Genomic DNA, 19385 nt, shown 5'->3' with positions numbered 1-19385 from the left:
GAAAATGAGTTTGTTTCAGCTTCTGCTGGTCATTTGGCACCCTAACAACTCAGGGCCCCTTTTCAATTAAATTACCCTCTTAAGATTTATTTGGACCACCAACAATGTGAGGGTTAGCATATAATTACATTCACAGCAGCAGAGTCAAGACAAGTAGGTTTACTTCTTCCCCTTTTCACTGATGATATAGTTCTTTAGGGTCTTGATTTCATTCGGGAAGTCTTTGTTAGAGTCCCCAACTTGGACAGGCCACAGGCTTTAAACTCTGTCCTTGTATCCTCTACCGAACACACTCACCAGGTAGAAGCTCCAGGTCACCAGGTTCTGAAAAATCTCCACAACAGAAGCTGGCTTTGGCTCTCACTCACCTCCCAGGATAGCTAGTTTCATTTTGCTTGAGGGGGCAGCAAATATCTTACTGTCACACCAGTTTAGTGATAGGTTAAAATTGCTTTATTGCTTTTCATTCAGCTTTCAGTTGGTAAGATCAGTTCAGTGTATATAAGCCACCCTAAAGCCAGGAGTCTTTCTATATTTCCCCTGTCAACCTAATTATGTGCCTTTGTGTTTCCTACTTAACTTTGGAGCCAAGTTTGTTTGCAAGATAAAGACAATTATTATGAAGATATGGCAGTATATTACAACAGATTGAACGATGGACCTAGACTCTCTGCATTAAGCAATTCTGCATACTGCTTTAGATCTCCATTTCCTCATTTATAAAATGGGTTAATAAGAAGGTGAGTCTTGAAATAGACAAGTCTGACTTTCTTTATCTTTAAGAATGGAGCTGACAGAATGTTACTCTTAAAGTTATAAAGATTAAACAACAGAAAATGCATAATAGAGTCTATTTGAGTACAAAGAACTACCTTCAGTAAATTTTAACTTTCCCATCCAAACTCAAAAAACCAAATCCATTGCTCTCAAGTCGATTCCAACTTATAGCGATCCTACAGGACAAAGCAGAATTGCCCCGTGGGGTTTCCAAGGCTGTAATCTTCATGGAAGCAGGCTGCCACATCTTTCTCCCTTAGATGGGACTGGTGTGTTTGAACTGCCAACCTTTTGGTTAGCAGCCAAGCACTTAACCACTGTGCCACCAGGGCTATTTTTTCCCCTCCAGTCTGCTCCAATTTTAAACTTTATGGTTACATGTGATAAAGCATTATACTAGCAGCCTTATCACTAACACCACTTTACTTTTTATAGCACTACACCACTTATGAAATGCTTTCACCTATATTATTTTGTTAAATAATCATTATAATCCTGTGAGGTAAATATTATTCCCATTTTATAGATGAGAATAAATTTCAAAGAGATCAGAAACCTGCAAAAGGTCAAGCTAACTCAAATTTGATTCCAAAATGTCCTTTTCAATGGCCTTGATGATGTTCTTTGGTAATCAGTTACTAATTGTTACACTACTCTTCTGAAGAATATTAGTATTTTATCTAAACTCAACCCTACAGATGAACAAATTGAGGCAAAGAGAGATTTGGTAAATAATTTCAAGTCACTCAGAGCATCACCAGGAAAGAAAGGATTAAAGTTTGCAGTTCAGGAATTTCTGGGCTGTGAGGTAGCTTACGGAAGGTTCACAGGTCAAACCCATCTGAATTCCTCTCTGAAAATTCCAGTCCTTAACTGAGTTTTACTTTATATATATAGCATTGAAATTCAGCTTTGGCTACACGCCCACCCTTCTTCTCTGATGCCAAACAATTACAAAGAAGAGCAGGAAGGGTTGCCACTGATTGCTTTTCAGGTAGCAGAGGAAAAAGTTGACATTTCATCCTCCTCTCACTTGGAAAGGAAGCCAGTTGTTTATAAGAACCCTCGCCTGGCTGCGGTCTCCATCAGTGGGATGGACAGGAGCCAGTTAAATGGTTCAAAATATAGGCTATATTAAAAGAACTTGGAATGAGGAAAGAGCGGGTTCCACATGCTGATATTTTTAATAATTCATGAGTTATATCAGCCTACAAATAATAAATTTTACTAAATATATCTACAGCAAGATGGCTTAAGATACTGTATAATCAACTGAATGGGAGAATACAATAGAGGCAAAGACAGTACCTCATCGATTTTACTGGTTTATAACTTGATATATTTAAAATAACAGTACGGCTGTTTGATCGTGTAAAAGATCTGGATTACTCTTACAAAATGGTCTTCCAACACACAATCATCATCCGTGGATCTGTTACTTCCCAAATGTATTGAAAACATGCCTCAATGACCAAACTAGTAACTTACTTGCCTCAACCAAACAAGACCCAAAAAACAAGGCTAATCAACAATCCAAAGACAGTTTCCAAGAATGTTAACAGTGGCTTCAACTACTCCTTCTCATGAGAGGTAGAACAAATTTACAATTTCATCTGTCTATGCCATGCTTGAAATGCTCTGGTTTATGCCATGCTTGAAATGCTCTGGTAGTTTGAAAGAAAGGCTCGTTCTCTGACCTGGGCATAAAAATGTCTGCTGGCAGCCCACTGGCTGTATTATAGAGGTCAGCTATGGTACAGAGGAAGACTCCACCAGCTTGGTAGATAGAAACTCTTAGGGATGATTAAATTACAGCTTGCCACATCCAAGCTCAAAACACCGAGACAATATGACCAAGAAAACCAAAGTTCTTTATAGATTTGAGCTGACAGGAGTGTAACCCGTACCAAAACCAAACCTGTTTCCAACTCACAGTGACACTGTAGGTCAGAGTAGAACAAGTTTCCAAGGAATGCCTGATGGATTTAAACTGCTGACCTTTTGGTTAGCAGCCAAGCTCTTAACTACTGTGCCACCATGGCCCCTAGGGACATAACACCACTACTTTAAAGTTGATACAAAGAGAAAAGAACAATCTCTACTATGGCTGTCATTTCTTACTTCTTAATTTCTCTCGAATTTCACTAACATGTATGTTTTGTCTATCAAGTTTTATCTCTGCTTCCACACCCCATGAACACACCTGTAAGTATCTATGTGCTGGGTTAATGTTTGGGGGTAGGAGAGGCTGTGAGGATGATCCTGTATTTCCCAAACTTTCTCTAATCCTATGTAACTTATATTTCAAAACTATTATCTCACAAGTAATTCATGTCTATTGTAGAAAATTGGGAACATACAGAGCAAGAGCAAAAATAACAGCCAAACAGACAACAATGCACTTGAGAATTCAACAAAGTTTTGGAAGGTAAACAGATGGAGCCTTCATTTCCAAAAACCTTTCACTAGAAAACACCTAAAAATGTAGGATAAAATATAACAAAAATTCTTTTAAATGTACAGCTGAAGTCAGAGAAAAAGGGAAGGTCGTGGGGCCAAAAATGAAGAGAAAACTGCAAGTCAGAGCTGAAAGCACCGGAGCCGACTGGCAATAAGGTACGTTGGGGTTGCTGTTGGACTTAGTAATGTAGGGGTTTTGGTTTTAATGCTTATTGCGGAAGACAAGACATGGTTTAGGGACCAGGAAGCGAGGGAGCTGGAAGTGAGACCTGTACATAAAGCCAGAATCCTTGAAGGCCTGCAACAATCAGTTACAAGGTGGACCAGAAAAGTTCACCCACTCGTACATGGAGGCAACAATAAACATTTGTCATTCTCAGCCTGAGCTTGGATTGGAGGCAGGGAGTTGGAGAGAACCTCCCTTGGCAACTGTCAATAGAAGCCAACAGTCATGCAGGTTGGGGGCTTTAATGATCTCTACCTGTGTAGTATGGAAACCCCCAACTGAGAAATTAATGTAAAAGGTGGTTTGTATTTACCTATCTCTGTGATACCTCTGGAATGCCTGAGGGAAGCCAAAAAAAAAAATCAAACTCTCTGGAGGAGTATCATCCCCTTATCTTAGTTTTCAAAGATTTCCACAGAAAATCTCATTGAAGATGAACTCCCATTCCAATATTATAAAACATATGAGGAAGCAATAAAACAAAAGCAACAGACAGTAGACAAATAGCAAGATTAGACTTATAAGAATAAATTCAAATAAATGGATTCAGAGAATATAAAATAATTGTCTGAAATGATCAATGACATAAAAGAAGGAATTTAAAAACAGGAAAAAAAAAAAAAATAAGGCACTATGTAAAAAAAAGACCAGGCAGCTTTGAAAAATAATCAAATAGAACTTTTAGAAATAATCACTGAAATTTACATGACAATGGATGGGTTAAAAAAAAAAAAACATGAGTCACTGCTAAGGAAAACAGGTAGAGAGATGTGAGAAAATTATCTAGCCTGAAGCACAGAGAGAAAAATGTAGAAAACGTGAGGAAAGAACAAACTGAGAGACATTAAGGGCAGAATTTAAGAGGTCTAACATATGCCTAATAGGATTCCAGAAGGAGAGATTAGTAAGATTGAGAGATAGGCAACAGTCAAACAGAAAATGACTGAGAATTTTCCCGAGCTTATTAAAGATATAAATCTTCAGGTTAAAGAAAAAAAATTACTCTCGAAAGTAGGTAAGAGAAATGTATACTCTAAAATGGTTAAAATGGCAAATTTTATGCTGTATGTACTTTACTACAATAAATTTTTTTAAAAAAAGCAGACAATGAATGGAAATTAGAAAATCACCATTTGGCAACCATCATAACAAGTGAATCAGGCAAGAATAATCAATGGATACTAAAGCTAATGGATGAAAGTTTGAGGAGTAACAGGATATTTACATAGTCTCAAAGTATTTCCCACAAGATGCATATTAAGAAGAAAAATAGTAACTTTATAGTACAGAAAGCCAGCAGATACCAGTGATCAAAGTTATCATGGAACATCATGTAAGTAAGGACATCATGTAACGGGACATCAATAACATACACTGAGAACACACCCCTTTTGTGACATTCCTACCCAAAAGTGAATTTGTCCAAACTAATTTGAATCTAATCATGCGAAAGCATCAGACAAAATCAAATCAAGGGACATCTTATAAAATAACTGACCTGTTCTCTTAAAAAAAGTCAATAGCATGCAAGACAGAAATCGTTCTAAAGTATACTAAAAACATGACAACTGAATGCATGAACTGAGATTTTCTTGTGCTAAAATGGACATTATTAGGATAATTGGCAAAATCTAAAAAAGGTCTGCAGATTATACTAATACTGTATCAGTGTTTCTTTCCTGATGATTTTGATAATTTTACCGTGATTCTGCAGGGGAAGTACTTAAAGTGAAGGTACATCATGCCTCCAACTTCTCAAATGGTTCAGAAAAACCATATTAGTCCTCCTTGACTATGGTCTAGGATATTCATACTAAGGACTTGGTTGACCCAATCATCTTAGCAACATCCCTGAATCTGTCTTTTTTTTAAATTCCTTACATATTCTCATCATCTGGATCTGGATTACTATGCCCTAGCCTTTTCCTTCGGAATCAGTCAAATTCTTTGTTTGGGGATGGGTTCCACTTCAAGATTTATGGATCTCCACATTCCTGTACCTTTCCATCTACAGATGCAGCTCAGTTTTATTCCCTGGCTGCTGATGACCTGAGACTTCCTATAGGAAGTCTCTGTAGAAGTGACTACAGATACTCAATAACCCAAATGGAAAGGCTACTCAAGGGAAGATTTAGAATTTGGGATAATATACTGTAAAAATCCTCACAACTGGACCAATAAGGAACATCATGATAAATGGAGACAAGACTGCAGATGTCAAGGATTTCATTTTACTTGCATCTATAATCAACACCCATGGAAGCAGCAGTCAGGAAATCAAAAGATGTGTTGCATTGGGCAAATCTGCGGCAAGAGACCTCTTTAAAGTGTTGAAAAGCAAAGGTGTCACCTTGAGGACTAAGGTGTGCCTGACCCAAGCCACAGTGTTTTTAATCGCCTCCTATGCATTCGAAAGCTGGATAACGAATAAGGAAGGCTGAAGAACTGACACCTTTGAATTGTTGTGTTGGCAGAGAATATTGAATATACCATGGACTGCCAAAAGAACGAACAAATCTGTATTAGAAGAAGTACAACCAGAATGCTCTTTTGAAGCAAGGATGGCGAGACTACATCTCACATACTTTGGACATGTTAAAAGGAGGGATCAGTCCCTGGAGAAGGACATCATGCTTGGTAAAGTAGAGGGTCAGTGAAAAAGAAGACCCTCAACAAGATGGATTGACACAGTGGCTACAACAATGGGCTCAAGCATAACAACGACTGTGAGGATGGTGCGAGACCGGGTAGTGTATCATTCTGTTGTACACAGGCTCACTAGAAGTTGGAACCGACTCAACAACAACATACTGGATCACTTGTGCAATTTGTGTCCCTTACCTATAAAAACAATAGACTTCAAAAACCTTGTTGTTGTTAGTTGCCTCAAGTTGGGCCCCAACTCATGGCGACCCCACATACTGCAGAGTAGAACTGCCCTATAGTGTTTTTTTGGTTGCGATTTTTATGGAAGTAGTTTGCCAGGCCTTTCTTCTTTGGAGTCGCTGGGTGGATTCAAACTGTCAACCTTTAAGTTAGCAGTCAATCACAAACCACTAGTACCACTCAGGCTCCTTCAAAAAGCTTAAAGTTACTTAAAATTCAAGCTAAAAATCTTGAATTCCATACATATTTTAGCCATATCTAGGCGGTAGGAGGGAGAAGGGGAGAATAAGCAAAGACGGCCTCCTGGGGGGCAGGGTAGGTTTTCAAATTCCAAAGAAACATTCCACAACCTGAAAGTTAAAGGGCGCTGAGTTGAGTAAAACAGACAGTTAACGTGGTACCTTTTCAACTGGAGTGCTCCTTCACGCATCTGAGCTGGCGCTTCCTCAGCCTGCAGAGTGATTTACTGCTTGTTAGTGTTTACAGCTGAGTGATATTTTCAGCTGCTTGCAAACCACAACCTTTGTGAGCGAGGGCCACCATCTGGACATCTATGTACAGGCAGCCCTGAAGTTCTCAGGCAGCTGACACAGATATAGTCTGACCTAATCTCTGTACACTGTCTGGAATATAGTAGGCACTCAGTAAATACCTGATGAAAATGCCCTACACAATCTAAAAATTCAATGTGGTCCCAAGAGAAATACAAACAGGATTATTTGAGGGAAACTGACAAAGATATCAATGTTTGACTGAAAAAATACACCTGTGAATGATCACTTTTCACTTAGTAGAAGGGCAAAGATTAAAATGCTCAGGATTATTGAGTTACATGAAGTCCAGGTAAGTACATAATCCTTGACTGAGGCTTTGATGATAGCCAAGCTGTCACTCTGACCAGATTTCATAGGAACAAACTCTTGTTTTTCAACTTCATTCTTACGCTAGGTAGTATAATCCACTGGATTAAACCACTTCCCATTTTTTCTCATCAATGGCCACGGGGATCCCTACTACTTTCCGTCACTGCTCTACGTCTGATACGGTCAATGATGAAAAGAAAAACATACCTGGAGTATCTTCATTAGTGTTATCTACAATAGCATATTTGCAAAAGCTAAGCGTTTATTCAAAGAGACTGGGCTAATAAATTCACAACATATTGATACAATTGCCTATAATCTTTCAATCACATTGTAGAAAAATAATAGGAAAATATTCCACTCTACAACATGATTTTAAGGACAACATTACATTTAGGTTTTGAAAATTACCAGTGAGAGGAAATGGTTTGGATGGCACATCTCAGGAATCTAAACAATCCGTTATTGGGCCGGTCCATCCCCAAATCATGTCTAATGCTCACTTGAAGAAAGTGTCCCCTTTCCACCCATAAGCCTCAGTATCTGTCCTTCTGCATATTCTCACATCTGGCAGAGAGCAAGAGGTAAGGCAGGAAAGGGTGTCCCCAGCTACACAAGCTCCACCCAGGTGTAGGGATGTAGGTCTGCCAATAGGGGAGGCCAGAAATGACACTAACATTAGAAGTGATACAAGAGAGGAGGATATGGGGAGATGACAAAGGCTTGCTGATACCTGCAAATACGGGAGAGAAATAAAAACAAGGAGAGACTGGAAAGGCAGTAAAATACAAGCAGCCTCAACATGAGGAGCTAAGAAAATTAATGACAAAAACATAGACTTGTCTCCTCAAAAGGAACCTTAACTTGGTAAGAAATTCCTTCCAAAGAGAAGATTTAAAACGAAGGGCCAATCTTTGCAATCCATATAGATCTGCTACTTCACATTTATGATCAAGAATGGCTGTCAAACACACAATATAGGGAAAGTCAGCAAAAGTGGACTAAACCAAAAGCTAAGAAGTTTCCTGAATACAACCAAACACTTTGAGGGACAGAGTAGCAGGGATGGGGGCCTGGAGATCATGGCTTTAGGGGATATCTAGGTCAATTGGCATAACAAAGTATATTAAGAAAATGTTCTGCATCCCACTTTGGTGAGTGGCATCTGGGGTCTTTAAAGCTACCAAGTGGCCATCTAAGATGCATGGATTGGCCTCAACTCACCTGGAGAAAAGAAAAATGAAGAACATCAAAGACAATGGTAAAGATGACCCCAAGAGACAGAAAACGCCACACAAACCAGAGACTACATCAGCCTGAGACGGGAAGTACTAGATGGTGCCTGGCTACCACCGATGACTGCCCTGAAAGGGAACGCAAAAGTGAATCCCTGACGGAGCAGGAGAACAGTGGGATGCAGATCTCAAATTCTCCTAAAAAGACCAGACTTAATGGTCTGACTGAGACTGGAGGGACCCCAGAGGTCATGGTCCCCACACTCTGTTAGCCCAAAACTAAAACCATTCCCGAAGCCAACTCTTCAGACAAAGATTAGACTGTACTATAAGACATAAAATGATACTGGTGAGGAGTGTGCTTCTTAGCTCAAGTAGACACAAGAGACTATGTGGGCAGCTCCTGTCTGGAGGTGAGATGAGAAGGCAGAGGGGGACAGGAGCTGGTTGAATAGACACGGGGAACAGAGGGTGGAGAGTAGGAGTGTGCTGTCTCATTAGGGGAAGAGCAGCTAGGGTTGCATAACAATGTGTGTATAAGTTTTTGCATGAGAAACTGACTTGAACTGTAAATTTTCACTTAAAGGACAATTAAAAAAAAAAAAAAAGAAGAATGGCTGTCAAACTTCTTTAAATTCCAAGGGTATGGCACAATGCTAATAATGTAATACTTGGTTACATATAAAAATAGCAGTCTCTGGTGACATGAACATTTGATTTGTGCAAGACCACCCCCTCTGTCTTCCAAAGCCACACTTGTAGGCCTCGTCTGCATTATACTGTGGCAGCTGCTTATGGCCAAAATAGGACATTCTACTCTCACCTCTTCCTCTCCAGGCTGTGAGGCCCAGTGTATGGCTGGACGTCCTGACAGCATATCTTAGAACAAAACAGACTATCCCTTGATTTATCCACACTTACTCCCACCTCGGGGTGTCTGATACTGTAAATCTGATGGAATCTAGAAGGGAGACTCCCCCGCAGGTTGGGCTCATAGCAGTCTCATCTACCCAAAACAAATATTTCTCAAAGGGAGGGGGAAACTTAACTATTAATAAATCATTGCTACTCAGGCCTCCTGTCCGTTGCTTTCACAGAAGGCAGCAGAAATGTATAATTTACTACATTAAATCGGGGTTCTCAGCACCTGTGCTCTTAAAGATGTGATAAACACCAAATTATTCCAAAAAGGATTATTTAAGAAAGGATTAAAGAAAAAAAAATACAGGATATATTTTCCAACTGTCTATCTAGCTTTATGCTTCTATGTTCTTTCTTAAGCTAATAGAGTTCAGCAACTTGGCCATTTTGTCCTAAACTAAAACACATCTACTTCAAAACTGCAAAATTTCCTGCTCTATTTTCTCTCATGGGAAAGACAGAGAACCAAATGTCTGAACACTTATTCTTATTAAACTTCTCTTAGAGCTTTAGATAAAAGTACAGAGTAAAGTCTACCACGGGCACAGTTTCTGGCTGGATCATGACCACCCACCTGCATGAATTCTCCTGCAGAGGAACAGACGTGGTACTCTTCATTTCAAACTTGTACCATTTGCTTAGAACAGTGGTAATGTTTCACTCCACAAGAGGCTCAATGGCTCCCTTATAACCCCAAAGGCAATTTAAGATAATCCGACTTTAGAAGATCCGGGTTGTTGCCTGTTTATACAACTTATCAATTATGTGACCTTAGACAAGTCATTAGGCACTGGGGTTCTCATTATGCCTGCTTTTATAGAAGAGATGGAATCCAGCACTTCTCCCATGTTCCCAATAGAGCAAAGGTCAAATAAAACATCAGATGTGAAATGATGTGAAAGCTGGACAGCTCTACACAAATGGAAGGGGCTGGTAAGATGAAGAGCCCGTCCAGCCCATCTGACAGACACATCAGCATGTGAGTGGGTCTTTGATGGCTCTAGTTCTAGGATCCCAGTCTTCCTGCCTTCCTCCTTCCTTTCTTCCCTTATATATAAAGGGTTTCCTGCCTAAATCAAATTGTCCTAGGTATTAAGAGGAATACCAAGATAAATCAGAAATGCCGTTGAGGTGCTTAAAACTTCACAGAAAATCATACTTCTCTACATGTTAAGTGATAGGAAAGAAACACAAATAATATGCTATGAGCATTAGGAGGAAGAAAAAATCACTTTCTGCTTACGGGGCTGGGACAAACCTCATGAAGGAAGGGGTATCTGAGCAGGCCACTGAAGACTGGATAAAATGTGAACATTCGGAGATGATGGTGCACAAAGGCATCCCAGTGAAAGGGACTACGGCCAAAGACACAGAGGAGGAAGAGCATGGAGCACACATAGGAAGGAAGAAGCTGTGTTGCAGGAAACCACGAGCTTTCTGAAAGGGAAAGGAAGGAAATAATGCTGGAAAGGTAGACTGGAGACAGACTGAGGAAGGAAGGCCCTGCAGTCAGACTGAGTTTGGACTCCAATACCATTTTCACCCCTGACCCTTGTGCCCTCAAATTTCCTGCATGAATAAACTATAATATATACCTCAGAGTCTTCCGAAGCTTCTCCCTCACTCCTCAGCTAGAATGGTCAATTTTCTTCCCAGACAGTGCTCCAATTCATCCTCTACTAATTCTCACCTGGATTCCTGAAATAATCTCCTGCCTTCAGTCTTCTCCCACCAACTCATTCTCCACACTAACGTCTGAATGATCCAAAATGCAAATTCCACCACATTAATTCTCTGCTTAAGATGATTCGGTGACTTCCTAGAGTTGGTGTTGTTACATGCCTACTAATTGATTCCGGCTCATAGCAACGCTGTAAGACAGAGTAGAACTGCCCTTTAGGGTTTCCTAGGCTGTAATCCTTACGTGAGCAGATCACCAGGTCTGTCTCCTGTGGACTGGCTAGTGGGTTTGAACCGATGACCTTTTGGTTTGCAGCCAAGCACTTAACCATTGCGTCACCAGGGCTCCTTTTGATTTCGTATTACCTGCAGATAAAACTCTAACCCCTTATGTAAGGTACAAGATATTTTGTGATCCAGGCCCTGGTCAGAGTTCATTTTCTGCCTCTTCCTCACAAGCCTCCTTCACTCCTACCACCCTGAACTCCTTGAAGTTCCTCAAATCACCACACTTTCTTGTCCCTCTGCACCTTTGAATTTAGTGTTTCTCCTGGGTGGAACCTAACTGCCCCCTTTCTCTGATTAGTTAGTACCTACCCTTCTTTTCTAAGGTTCAGATAATCACTTAACAGATCCGGAAGTACTAGGCAATGTAATTAAACAAAAGAAAAACAATAAAAAGTACAAATATTGGAAAAAAGAAGTAAAATTAGCACCTGTAGATACAACTGTCCATCTGGAAAACACATGAGAATCAACTTAAGAAACATGTGAAACAACTAAAAAATTCAGTGAGACAGTGGTTACAAAACCAATATATTAAAGACCAATAATGTGTCTATATAAATGGTTATTGTCATTGTTAGTTGCTGTCAAGTTGATATTGACTCATGGCGGCCCCATGTGTAGCCAGTTAGAAACTATAATTCAAGAAGTATTCCTTTATCAGAGCACAGGAAGACAAAATCTCTTAAAATTAAATGTATCAGGACCTATGTAAAGAAAACTTTAAAACTCTACAGTTACTTCCAGATAGCAAGACCCAGTGCAATGGAACTCCCCAAGGGCATAGACCTTTTTCTGCCTTGTTCACTGACATATTCTGGCTACACTGCCTGGAACACAGTAGGCATTCAATAAATATCTGATGAACAAATAAATGCCTAAAACAATCTAAACATTCAATGTGATCCCAATCAAAATACAAACAGGGTTTTTTGGGGGAGCCTGACAAAGATAACAACATTGAATTAAAAAATACACACATGAAAGACCATTTCTTACCTAATAGATGAGCAAAGATTACTACAAAGATACTCAGGGTTACTGAGACCATGGAGAACCAGAACATAGAAAATGTTATTTGTGAGATATAATATTTTGAAAAGGCTATTTGTTAACATCTATCAATATGTGAAATGTGTTTCCTTTAATTAAGCAAATCTACAATTATGACTTAATTCTCACACATTTATGTACAAACATAAATGAAAGATATCCCTTGTAGTACTGCTTTACAATAGAAAAAAAAAATGTAATCTGAAGGTCTCAATAATAAGCTGTTACACACATGAGGAAAGGGATTCTTAGTTCAATCAAGTGTATGAGATCAAATGGGCAACACCCACCCAAAAGCAAAGAGAGAAGGCAGGAAGGGACAGGAAACCTGGATGAATGGACACAGAGAACTCAGAGTAGAAAGGGGGAGAGTGCTGACACATTTCAGGGATTGCGACCAATGTCACGAAAAAATTTGTATATAAATTTTTGAATGAGAAACTATTTTGCTCTGTAAACTTTCACTTAAAAAAATAAAATGATAATTAATAACAATCTGTTATATAAAGTATGTTCATGCAATGGAACATTATACAGCTATCCTAAAAACTAAAGAAGAGTGATAACGAAAGGGAACTCTGTCCAAGATGTAATGTCAAATTTAAAAAGGCAAGTACAGAGCAATAAGTATAAATAATACGATCCCATTAGTGTTTTAAAATTATATTTATGCTTTCATGTGAATAGAAACATTTTGGAAGGTTATCTTTGGGCAATTGATTCAAGGAAGGAGATGAAGGAAAAGAAACTTGACCTTGAGCAGAAAAGAAAGGTGTTATGCTGCTGTTGTTGTTTTGTTCGTTTTTACCATAAGCATACGTTTACTTCCTCTCAGGTACCCTCTTTTCCAGGAAGTGTTCTGACCACTCCCGGTGAGGAAAGATGCCCTTCCCCTCTACTCCCATGGCATTCTGCACACCACGCTGTTACAGAAGCTCTCATACGACTGTTGCTTTACTTGGTGGCTTTCCAAATTAGACGTGAGCTCCCTGGAAGGCAGGAACCGTCTCCTTTTTCTGTATTCCCAGCACCCAGCAGGGCACTTGGCCATAGCAAGCACTCAATAAAGGTGGGAAGGAAAGAAGGAACAGAGGGAAGGAGAGCAGGAGATTCACTGCATGACTTCAAGAAGACGTGTGGAAGAGCAGGTGGCGGAACGGTGCACCCATCAGAGACAGAACAGTTGGTTGAAAAGGAGGACTGGCCAGAATACAGAGACGATTAGAATGAAGAATGGAGAAAACGCTTAAAGACTGGGGGGCTGTGAGCTGGGACATGCACGTGCATTCAAGAGCAGCTAGGAAGCAATCACTGCCAGCCTAGAGCTTCAGAAATTTCCAGGGAGAAAGAAGGCATAGCTGGAAGTCCCTTGCACAGTCTCTACAGTGACTTGTGATGTCCTTAAGCAAATAAGAAGCAGCTTCTGGTCACCTCATCTCTCTGCTAGAAATACTCATGGGCCACAGCCACAGTCTTGAGTAAATGACTACAGCAATCCATGGTGGCTCGAGATCACTTTTGCTTATTATTTGCCTCACAAGGTATTAGAACTGTTAATAGACATAATGTACGTGAAGGACATAGCACAGCCCTTGGCAGAGAGTAACCAAAAAAAAAAAAAAAACCAAACCCAGTGCGGTCGAGTCGATTCTGACTCATAGCGACCCTATAGGACAGAGTAGAACTGCCCCATAGAGTTTCCAAGGAGCATCTGGCGCATTCGAACTGCCGACCCTTTGGCTAGCAGCCACAGCACTTAACCACTACGCCACCAGGGTTTCCTGGCAGAGAGTGAGCACTCAAAATATAAGCTATTATGATTAAGTTGCTTATAGAACTTGTTCAAGAGTTCTAAGTACTACCGCTGCAAAAATCATCAGGAAGTCTTTGATTTCCAACAAGACCCATGCTTTCCCATTTATCTCTGCAATAAATAAACAGACTGTCATCCTAAGCACATTTAAAACAAACTAAAAGCTAGTGCTTCTGTATTTCTTACTTTTATCATCACTTGAAAACTAAGCTGGCCTCATCAGGCCCCAAGTATAAAAAGTACACTCTCGTCTTAGAAAGCAATAATTTAAAAACCTCTACAACTGTAGGGCATGCTCCTCTGTCCCAGGCTGACAGCTAGACCATGCCTCCCATGGCTAGCACTGGAATTCACTTACCACAGTAGGAGGGTCATTCCACTCTTCGTAGGAGATGGCAGCGTACGGATAGATCCGGTCGTTGATAATCTGCAGGGTGGCCAGGGCAATGGCTTTAATTGACTGGAAGTATGCTTCCCAGAACCACCGTGCCTATAAAGAGAACAAGACCATTAAATGAGCAACTGAGAGGGAGCGGAAGAACTTGATGTTCTATCACAATTGACTCTCCCAAAGAGGGGGACGCCTTCAGCAAATGCTCCCCTGCTGTTCATGCCAGCTCTAGCATACTGTGCACCTGTCAGAGCAGTTAAAGTGGAATGGGAGTAGGAAAAATGCACACTGGATTCAATTTAGATACAAGAGAAACAATGTGATAATGAAAATATGACTAGATTATCTACAAGTAAGTTTATAGTCTTTTTGTTTGCTTTTTAGAGCTGTAGACATGGTAAAGTGCGCAGATCAGTGAGCTTTTATATATGTAATACTCTTACAACTGCTACCCAGATAAAGACATAGAACATTCCAGCACCCCAAAGACTCCCTCATGCCATTTCCCAGTCAGTATCTCACCCTTCTAAGAGTAACTACCATTATTCTGACTTCTAACATGTTTACTCTCGAATTTCACCCAAGTGGAATCAGACAGTATTTACTCTTTTGTGTCTGATTTCTTTTGCTCAGCACTATGTATGTAAGACTTATCCACATTGTTGTGTGCAGCAGCAGTTTGTTCTCTTATATGGCTGTGTACATCCCATTACCGTATCTTTATGCAAATAACACACACCTTCTATGTTTGTTTGCTAACTGTACCCTCCCCCATGAGGCATTTTTGTAACATGCTGTGCTAATTTCTTTTACAACAACATGTAAAAAAACTGGCATTGTGGCACTGATGAAAATACCTCACGGGGGAGGGCATGGTTGGCAAACAAATGTAGAAGGTGTGCATTATTTGTGTAAAAACACGGTATATGAATATACTACAATATCCATACATTCTATCTGGATAGACATTTGTGATATTACCGGTTTTTAACAATTAGGACTATCGCTACTATGAACATCAATGTATATGACTCTTGGTGGATATATGCACTCATTTCTCTTGGCTATTGTAAAGTCAGGGCCAATTCTAGTGACTCCTATCGACTATGCAAATTGTGCAAACGAGCCCAGGGAGACTAGGATCAGCCACTTACGATGCCAAATTTTGTGGAGGATAACAAATCCCATGCCACATGTCAGCTACGTCCTATGGAAATCTCAGCTTCCCTTCCCTGTTCAGTTCATACCCCAGCTGCCCACACAGCTCTTTTCTCTCATCCCCAGCCATCTAAGACCAAATAAAATAAAATAAAATAAAGGGGGTGGGGGGATATAAATGAAGAAATATATAGAGTGAGGTCTGGGAGGCACTTCCATGTTCCAAGGGGACGCACCACCTTCCTCAGAGCAGATGTTCATTCTTACCAACCAGGAAGCTCCCTGAGCCTCCATCTTACAAAACCTTTATTGGCCTCACCACATAGTAGCCGTGACAGATTACATTATGCACGGTGAGGCTTAGCCTCAGGTCCCCAGGTGGTCCCTCTTGGGCTGCTCAGTCCCCTCCCTACTCATTAGCCTCAGGTATTGGTATGGCTCTCAGGAACCAAGGCCAAATGGCTTTCTGCAAGGTGATGTCACACCTCACAGAGAGTCACAACTCTAACCCATGATTCCTAAATCTAAATTCAGACCTTTTTCCAGCCTATTCTAGAGTGTTAACAATACAAGCACATGATAAATTTTAGGACATGGTCATCTTTCAAGAAACTGAAACATGTAAAAATTCGCAAAGAAGTACCTACACACATACTGAGTATCTACCTCCTCTTCTTTATATGTTCTTTTATTGTAAGGCAGACTGAAATTAAACTATCCTCAAACTCAATTATCCCAAAGCTTTATGCTCACATTTAATTGCAGTGGAGATAGCAGCTTTGGGGTTTATAATACATAATAATTGGTAACAAATCCACCTAGAATACCAGTCAGAGGCACAACTGTTGAACACAACTTCTAATTTAAGATGTCTCAAATCATCTAACTTTGTCCCCCCAAATTGCAATTTACTCAGAAAGGAAGCAAGCTTTGCCAATAATCATAGCTCAAGTTTCTCAGCCTGGGTTTAAGTGAACGTCGCAGGCTTAATTGTTTCTACAGGACCACTCTAACACCTCGCAGTGTTCAGAAGGCATGATTTACAGCCCTTCTAGGACACAGTGTCAGCAACTTGTCGGCTGAGAGGAATGGGATTCCGGCTATACCAGCAATGGACAAAAGCACCACTGTTCCCACTGAGAGAGCAAATGCAAGTGGCTTTATTATGGTTTTTTGTTTTTCTTTTCTGAAACATGGCCACATTTATCTTTATCTGTAAAGTCTGACTGAGAGACTCTTCAGCCACTACGCAAATCCCCTAGTCACTCTAAATTGTGGAAGCTACACAGCTGAAGAGCTGAGTCACAAACGAATTGGTCCTACCAATATAACCTCAAACAAAGCATTTAACCTTTCTTGGTTAAACAGATGCCACCGTAATTTTATAAAACATGTCTCAAAGCATAAGAACTACAAAGTTCCTATGCAGCTTTCAAATACTATAAAGCTCCTAGAGGGCAAGGACTAGGCCAGCTTAATAAATTGTGTGCTTGGCAAACTATCATTAGCAAGTAAGCACTTCAAATTGAAATTGCTGTTCAGTTTATACATCAATTAGATGTGATTAATTTCTTTGATTTTCAGTAAAGCAAAGCCAAGAGGACTAGCACTAACAAGTGTTTAAGGGCAGGCAGTGCGGTACAGTGCAAAGCTCAATGGCTAAAAAGCTAAGTAGTCTTGTGCACTTTTAAATTATTTAATCTCTGTATTTTCTGAATCTGTAACATGTAGATCATACTACCTATCTCACGGGTTTGGGGAGATTCAATCAGATGAGTTTTATAAAGCTTCTCAGTGCTAATGCAGAATAGGCAATCAGCAAACGTTAGCTCCCTCCCCAACACTGACATCCAACCCTTAGGGTCTTTGTCACTTATGTCAGAAGACATTCAACCCTTGGTAGCCCTGTTTGGGGATGGGGAATGGGGAAAGGGAGGAGGCGAGATGATGAAAGAGAATCCCAACGCTTTACTCCATTCCTCCCAATTCCTGGAGACGGGGAAGACAACCAACTGGTCAAAGAATAGAGTTGGAAATAATAAAAATACATTGAAGTGGAAATATGAGAAAACTTTACACTGAGAAGTACAGCAATCAATAACATGCCCCTTCTAGCTCAATCTCTAAGCTTCTGAGGAAGAGGACAAGCCTGCTCTGGAAACTCCTTGAGAGTGGAACAGTCTGCTTTTGCTCATCACTGTGCTCCCAGCATCTAGCACAGAGCCTGGCAAAGACCAGGCAGCCAAACGTGTGTTGAAAGAATGAATCCATCTAACAAAACTCCCTCACAGGCTTCAGGTGGCACAGGTACCAGTGGCATCCCACAGAGCTTTTACAAACCTCTTAAGTACCTGTCTAGCAGTGCAACGAGGATTATATAACAGCGCGAACTACCTAAAGTAGTCCAAGAGCATCTGCATTCAAAACTACAACGCTGGCTCTCCAATGCCCTTTAATGAATAAGCCAACTTTAGAAACCCCTTTAATCAGAAACTCCTGAATGTGACCCAGGTCAAAGGGCTTCAGTATGGTCTACTACGGGATTTTTCTAAGGCATGTCACAAAACAATAAATCAGCCAGCTATGCTTTTGTCCCAACTTCCAATTGGATAACGCTATCCAAACACCTGACAACGACATGTAAATGTGGACCATTCCTCAAACACTACACTATTTCCCCTCCTCAACCCACTGGCTGCTCACAACATTAAAGGATCCACTTCTGCTTAAGAAGCAGAAAGCCACAAGAGAACATGGAACCCACCATAACAATGGGAAAGAGATACCAGGTAATCTGCAGACATCAGAACTTTTCCTGGGCTCAGCAGAGAACTGAGGTCGCATGGCAATCAGGTGAGCCAAATTTCAAAGGGTGACAAGCCCCTTTAAGGAGGGATGGCACATACAAATTATTTCACTTGTGGGAAAGCACAGGAAGAAGAGGTGGCTGCCATAAAAGCAGATATGATGAAAACAAATAAATTTTAACTAATTCTGAAAACCGAGGGTGGGCTAGCAAGTCAGTTTGGAAGCCTCAGGCACAAGGGAAGTCCTCACTCACTTGCAAGCTCTTTTTTCCTGGATGCTCTCCAGAAAGATTGGGGCAGGGGAGGAGATCAGAGGGAGTCCCTCTCAGGGGCATAGTCCCTGCCCACTTCTTGGAGTCTTCTTCTCTCATTCAAAGCAAACGCCTTAAACTGCTCATCCCAATTACTGACTAGATTCAGCCAACCTCCCACATTAACATCCTGCCAGAGAAGAGGCATGCCCATTTCTGGGCATGAATATGATTTACCTCAATCTCTTCTGTTTTTTAAACACACAATGGCCATCATTCAATCTAAATTTACTGGAGACAAACAAACAAGAACAACAAAAAAAGGGAAAACATCCCAATGTCAAGAGATAAGGCTATTAACAGAACCAGAGACAAAGATGACCCACACAGATCAAAGTGCTTCAGTATGGTATATTAAGGCTATATATCCAGTATGTTGAAGAATCTAGTGAAAAAGGTAGAAACTTGTATGAGCATATGGGGATTTTCAGCAGAGATGAAAACTATAAAAGAGATCCAAGTGAAAATGCTAGAAATAAAAAGCATAATATCATAGGTGAAGAATTCCTTCCACAGGCT

At 40.4% G+C, this 19385-nt stretch overlaps 1 protein-coding gene across 1 annotated transcript in view; it reads right to left on the bottom strand.

Annotated features, from left to right (window-relative positions):
- Positions 1 to 19385, bottom strand: part of EXT2 (exostosin glycosyltransferase 2) — a 157671-nt gene that overhangs the window by 62196 nt on the left and 76090 nt on the right. Inside the window, exon 8 of the mRNA XM_049890927.1 lies at positions 14558 to 14689. Coding sequence (XP_049746884.1) covers positions 14558 to 14689 — 132 coding nt within the window. The remainder of the gene's footprint in view (positions 1 to 14557; positions 14690 to 19385) is intronic.

Source organism: Elephas maximus, chromosome 7 (assembly GCF_024166365.1).
Source record: "Elephas maximus indicus isolate mEleMax1 chromosome 7, mEleMax1 primary haplotype, whole genome shotgun sequence".
In the NCBI taxonomy this organism is placed as follows: Eukaryota; Metazoa; Chordata; class Mammalia; order Proboscidea; family Elephantidae; genus Elephas; species Elephas maximus.
This window is presented reverse-complemented; position numbering and strand designations above follow the sequence as displayed.